Source organism: Oratosquilla oratoria, chromosome 35 (assembly GCF_046742065.1).
Source record: "Oratosquilla oratoria isolate Oo_2021 chromosome 35, ASM4674206v1, whole genome shotgun sequence".
Lineage (NCBI taxonomy): Eukaryota > Metazoa > Arthropoda > Malacostraca > Stomatopoda > Squillidae > Oratosquilla > Oratosquilla oratoria.
In genome coordinates this window covers 3,717,815-3,724,578 of record NC_134811.1, presented here as the reverse complement: position 1 = coordinate 3,724,578, position 6,764 = coordinate 3,717,815, and the positions used below count along the sequence as shown (strand labels likewise).

The following is a 6,764-nucleotide window of genomic DNA, read 5'->3' as shown; positions in this document are numbered from 1 at the left end:
TGTGTTGGACTCGTGATCGACAGCTATTTCCCTCACGGAAGAGAGCTCATAGCTCATATATGACCGATCTATGAGTAATGCTGTGTCACCTTACACCCCTAACTCTCCGCCCACGTGTGTGTGCGTGCGTGTGTGTGTGTGTGTGTGTGTGTGTGTGTGTGTGTGTGTGTGTGTGTGTGTGTGTGTGTGTGTGTGTGTGTGTGTGTGTGTGTGTGTGTGTGTGTGTGTGTGTGTGTGTGTGTGTGTGTGTGTGTGTGTGTGTGTGTGTGTGTGTGTGTGTGTGTGTGTATGTGTCTGTGTGTATGTGCGTGTGTGTGTGCGTGTGTGTGTGCGTGTGTGGGGGGTGCATGCGTGTGTGTATTTATGATTCCGCGCGTGTTTGTGTGTTTGAGTTAGTGATAGGTATTAAAAGATGAAGTATATACAGTGTGTGTGTGTGTGTGTGTGTGTGTGTGTGTGTGTGTGTGTGTGTGTGTGTGTGTGTGTGTGTGTGTGTGTGTGTGTGTGTGTGTGTGCGCGCGTGTGTGTGTGTGCTTGATCTAGAGGTAGGCATTGGAATATGGAAGTAGACGTGTTTTCCCCTTCAAACCCATTCAAGTAAACACAGATTTGACAAACCTCAATAATTACTTTTTCAAGCATTTCTCTGTAGGATCTAGGAATCTGCATCTTCACACTTCCCCTTTATATTCCTGCTGTTGTTATTGTTATTGTTGTTATTGTTGTTGTTATTGTTGTTATTGTTGTTATCTTTTATTGTTGTTATTGTTGTTATTGTTGTTACTGTTGTTATTGTTGTTGTTATTGTTTTTATTTTGTTATTGTTGTTATTGTTGTTACTGTTATTACTGTTGTTATTGTTGTTGTTATTGCTTATATTTTTGTTATTGTTGTTATTTTTATTGTTTTCATTGTTGTTATTGTTTTTACTATTGTTGCTGCTGCTATTGTTCTTTTTGTTGCTGTTAATATTGTTGTTGTTAATGTTGTTGTTCTTGTTCTCGTTTTTGTTGTTATATACTGTAGTATGCCATCGCTTCTACATACCTGACTCTTTGAGTAATATGTGTCGTTATGATAGAAGTATTCCACGACTCAATCAGACAATTACCTGAAGCGATTTGTCATTTAGGTGAGTCGTCTTTCATCCTGTCTCTCTTAACAAACAAAAATAAAAGAACGTTTATTTATTTAACCTCTTTTTATTAATAAATTACCTTTACTTATTTTAGGAATGTCCCCTTTGGGGTTACAGGTAGCAGGATTCCTAGTCCCATCCCAGTCCCGTTTTTTGTCGCCTCTTACGACTCAAGTAGGAATACTTGGTGGCAGCATTCTTTTCCCCCACCACAGGGTTAGACGATAAAAGGAAGTGAATATTCAGAGAAACAGTACGGGACAGTAACAAGGGGTTGGGGGACAGCATAAAGGAGGGGCAGTCGCAGTATAATAGAAGTGTCATCATTTCTCTATGAACAGAGATTTCCTCTATCACAGACAAAATGATGTGTGGCTCTGGTCCGTAGGGGCGCCCCATATAGACCCTAAAGTATCAGCTGCATGCTACTTTGCCACAATAACATTCATTGTAGTGTCCCCTTAAGTCGCATAGCATTTTTGTGACATAAGAATTAATATGAATAAACAAACCATTGTATGTGTCCATAAATATTATTTATATTTGTGAAATTAATGTTGCCACTATAGTGGTTACTACAATTGTCCTTCTTGGAGGAAGCTAGGATATTTAAAGTCAATCCCATGACTGATCTGTTTATTGGAAATGGTGATGATGGTATTTACAATATTTGTGGCGAAAGTCTGAATTCTGTGTTACATATGCAATTATTCAAAATCTATTTACAATACATAAATATGCTTCTTACAGTATGTAGAGGGATATGTTTTGTTTTATTTACAAAATGAATTAAGTTATTATAATGAACATTGTTATTATATCAATTGAAATTAGTCGAATGTATGTTTAGTCGGACGCATGTTCTAAGGGGTGACTATTGTTTATCCCGTACTCGGCGATCACGAGTCCTGAAGGGGTAATTTCACGTGTTGGCTACAGAACACTACAGAACTCTCCCCCTAGTGACGAGGCAGGAGGAACGATATCTGTTTTTTCTTTGTAGTGTGTTTGTGGTTTGTAGCCCGTGTGTCCGGAGGTGTCGGAAGAGCAACAGGATCTTGTTCGTTGTCCGAGAGGAGGTATGCTGGCTTGGCGCGGTCTATGGAGATGACGTCAGTGGTTCCACGGCGATCGATGGTCAAGTTCTTCCTTGTCCTCTTGACGACTCTATATGGGCCATCGTATGGTTGTTGAAGAGGCTTCTTTACTCCCTCCACGCGAACGAAAACATGTGAGCAGTCTTCGAGGTCCTGGCTCACAAACGTTCTTGTAGGTGAGGTACGCGGTGGCACTGGCTGGAGTTTCTGCATTGTATCTGTAAGATTAGTAGCATAATCTTGAACGCTGCAGGGCTGCGTTATAGGAGCAGATGCAAGAAACTCACCGGGCAGACGGAGTGGAGTGCCATAAAGAAGTTCTGCAGAGGAGTGGCCAAGGTCTTCCTTGAGGGACGTGCGTATACCGAGGAGGACCATTGGAAGCACCGTAGACCAGTTGGTGCGGTCGCGTGCTGTTGCTGCAAGTGAAGCCTTGAGTTGTCGGTGGAAGCGTTCGACGAGTCCGTTGGATTGGGGATGGTAGCTTGCTGTTCTGAAACGCCGGATACCTAGCAAAGACATAACCTTGTTCCATAGATTGGATTCAAATTGGCTACCACGGTCGGATGTGAGGCTGAGTGGTGTACCGAATCTTGAAATCCAGGTGGTTATAAAAGCTTTGGCTACTGTATCTGTGCTTATGTCAGTAAGCGGGATTGCTTCGGGCCAGCATGTAAAACGGTCTACACAAGTAAGAATATACCTGAAGCTGTCTGAGAAGGGAAGCGGTCCGACGATGTCGATGTGGACGTGCTCGAGTCGAGTGGAGACTGGGCGAAAGGTACCTGGAGGGGAGATGGTGTGGCGTGTGACCTTGGAAGCTTGGCATTTGACGCAGGTGCGGGTCCAGTGTCGAACGTCTTTGGCGATTCCACTCCAGATGAAGCGTGATGACATCATGTGCTGCGAAGCTCGAATACCTGGGTGGGAGAGGTCATGTAAATGGCGGAACAAGGGATACCTGTGGTTCTCGGGCAAGTAGGGACGGATGGTGTCCGTGGATACATCGGCGTAGAGCTCAGTGTTGGTTCCAGGGAGCTGTACCTTCTTCATCTGCAACGCGGGGTTTTCCATCAATCGCTGCAGCTCGGTATCACCAGCTTGGTCTGCAGCGATGGCGGCGTAGTCGATGAGAGAGGTAGAGACTGCAGATATGTTGCGCGAGAGTGCATCGGCAGGACAGTTATCTGCACCTCGAACAAAACGAATATCTGTGGTGAATTGGGAGATGAAATCTATGTGTCGGAGTTGTCTAGGGGAGTATGTTGTCTTGTTATGAATGAATGTTGTTGTGATTGGTTTGTGGTCGGTGTATATGTGGAATTGTCGTCCTTCGACGAAATACCTGAACCTGTTGACAGCCTTGTAGATGGCTAGGAGTTCCTTGTCGAAGGCGCTGTATTTCTTCTCGGCATTGTTGAGCTTCTTTGAGAAGAAGGCGATGGGTTTCCAGGCATCGTTGATGTATTGCTGCAGAACTGCGCCGACACCTGTGTCTGAAGCATCTGTCGAGATGGAAGTGATGGCATCAGGAATAGGGAAACTAAGGGCGGTAGCATTCCCGAGTGCTTCTTTGGCTGCCATGAAAGCTGCATCAGTTTCGACGTCCCAGTTGAGTACGATGGAACGTCCCCTCTTGCACGGCTTGATCATGGAGTAGAGCGGTTGAAGCGTTGAGCGCAGCCTGGAATGAAACGATTATAGAAATTTAACATACCAAGGAATTGCTTGAGTTGGCGCTGTGTTGTAGGTTTCGGGAAACTCTGGATGGCGTCGCAGCGGGATGAGACAGGGGTGACGCCGGAAGGTGTGACGGTGTGTCCTAGAAAGTTGATGGATGACACACCGAAGTCAGATTTCTCGAGATTGATGTGGATGCCGTAGTCTTGTAGGCGGGTAAAGACTTGCTTCAGATGGTCTTGGTGCGTGGCTTCGTCAGGGCTGGCGATGAGCACATCGTCGATGTAGGTGAAGCAAAAAGGCAGGCCTCGCAGGACTTCGTCCATGAATCTCTGGAAAGTTTGGGCAGAGTTCTTGAGGCCGAAGGGCATTCGAACGTATTCGAACAAGCCAAAAGGTGTTGTGACAGCTGTTTTGGGGATGTCAGGCGGGTTGACCGGAATATGATGGAAGGCTTTTACAAGATCGATCCGGGAGTATACGCGAGTTCCTGCAAGGTGTGAGGAAAACTCCTGTATGTTGGGAACTGGGTACCTATCCATCACAGTTCGTGAGTTGAGGGCGCGGTAGTCACCGCATGGCCTGATGTCACCGTTGCTTTTGGGGACGATGTGGAGAGCTGACGACCAGTTGCTTGAGCTTGGACGAATGATACCTTGACGCATGAGGGCTTCCAATTCTGCCTTGGCTAGTTTGAGGCGTTCCGGAGCCAGACGACGGGCTTTGGCGTAGACTGGAGGTCCCGTAGTCTCTATGTGGTGCACTACGTGGTGTTTCACAGTCGTGGTCGTGGAGTAAGGTTGTGTCAAGGCAGGAAAGTTCCTGAGGAGAGAAGCAAACTTGTTATCAGCACTGATGGTTGAAAGCTGGCTACTTACTCCGGTTGTTGGCCTGGCGTTGGATGACATCGATGTAAGGGGGTCGTGGAGCTTGCGATTTTTAATATCGATCAGGAGATCGAAGTGGGTCAAAAAATCGGCGCCAAGGATGGGTTGGGAAACTGATGCAACGTAGAAGGTCCACTCAAAGGATCGGCGAAGGTTGAGTTCTAGCTGAAGTGTCTTCCTCTTGAAAACGGGTATCTTGGTGCCGTTGGCTGCGTAGAGGGAAGACATCGGCGGCAGTGATTGCTGGGATGCTGTGGCAGGCAGGACACTGACTTCAGCTCCGGTATCGATGAGGTATGTGGTGTTGGAGAGTGGATCAAATACGAAGAAGAGTTTCGATGTATGTTGGCGAACGCTGTGCGCCGTTAGCGTTCGCCCATCGTGTTTAACGGTGACGGTGAGAAGGTGCACGGCTGTGTACATTTCCTCGCATCTTGTCCAAAGCGACGATGGTAGTAGCAGACGCCTGATGTGTGCTTGGGTCTCCCTCTGGACGTAGACCTAGAGCGGTTGCGGTAGCATCTTGGTGACGGGGGTCGTTGTTGAAGGTTGGCAACCTGCTCTTGGAGGGCGCTAACCTGGAGGGTGAGTTTAGAGACTAGCTCGGTTAACGCCTGAGTTGCAGACTGGTCGGCGAGGTTAGCGATGGTAGGGCGCGCAACTGGTACCGAAGCCATGAACTCATCAGCGAGTGTGGCTAGCTCGTCGAGCGAGAGCTTGTTCTTGGCGCTGAAGAGGTTGCCTTGGATGGTTGTTGGTAGGCGCTGGTAGAATAGGTGGCGCAAGATGGAGGTGTCGAATGTTGCGTATTTGTCTCCGAGCAATCGCTTCATGCGTCGCAGCAAGTCGGATGGTTTCTCATTTCCAAGTTCTTCTTTCGAGAGGAGCTCCTGCAGGCGTGTAGCTTCGGAAGACTCAAGGCGGTCCAGAACGGCTTTCTTCAAATCTTCGTATGGGGTACCGGATGTAGGTGCCTTGGAGATGGTGTCTGAAACTTGGAGGAGTACGTCAGATGGTAAGAGGCCACAAGCATGTGAAAACTTCGTAAGGCTGGTGGTAATGCGGTTTGCCTTAAAGTTACACTCGAGGATTGTGAACCATATTGTTGGGTCGCGGTTGGAAAAAGGGGGTGCGCGGAATGCACTTACTTCCTGTTGTTGATCGTCCGTCATGCTTACGTGATTAGTATGCAGCGATGTTCGTGGGCAGCTGGGTTGGGCAGGCTGGGTCAACGGGCAGGACAACCCGGGACGGCGGGGCTGGGCACGGCGGGGCTGGGCACGGCAGGGCGGGGCAGGTCACGGCAGGGCGGCGGGCGGGGCTGGGCACGGCAGGGCGGCGGGCGGGGCTGGGCACGGCAGGGCGGCGGGCGGGGCTGGTCACGGCAGGGCGGCGGGCGGGGCTGGGCACGGCAGGGCGGCGGGCGGGGCTGGGCACGGCAGGGCGGCGGGCGGGGCTGGGCACGGCAGGGCGGCGGGCGGGGCTGGTCACGGCAGGGCGGCGGGCGGGGCTGGTCACGGCAGGGCGGCGGGCGGGGCTGGGCACGGCAGGGCGGCGGGCGGGGCTGGGCACGGCAGGGCGGCGGGCGGGGCTGGTCACGGCAGGGCGGCGGGCGGGGCTGGGCACGGCAGGGCGGCGGGCGGGGCTGGCGGCGGTCACTCCAGGGTCACCAAATGTAGTGGTTACTACAATTGTCCTTCTTGGAGGAAGCTAGGATATTTAAAGTCAATCCCATGACTGATCTGTTTATTAGAAATGACGATGATGGTATTTACAATATTTGTGGCGAAAGTCTGAATTCTGTGTTACATATGCAATTATTCAAAATCTATTTACAATACATAAATATGCTTCTTACAGTATGTAGAGGGATATGTTTTGTTTTATTTACAAAATGAATTAAGTTATTATAATGAACATTGTTATTATATCAATTGAAATTAGTCGAATGTATGTTTAGTC

General features: G+C 49.0%; 1 protein-coding gene across 1 annotated transcript in view; it reads right to left on the bottom strand.

Annotated features, from left to right (window-relative positions):
• Positions 1-5,974, bottom strand: part of LOC143018527 (uncharacterized) — a 37,022-nt gene extending 31,048 nt beyond the window's left edge. The window contains exon 1 of the mRNA XM_076173961.1: positions 5,381-5,974. Within this exon, the coding sequence (XP_076030076.1) occupies positions 5,381-5,974 (594 nt within the window). The remainder of the gene's footprint in view (positions 1-5,380) is intronic.
• Positions 5,975-6,764: the final 790 nt, after the last annotated feature.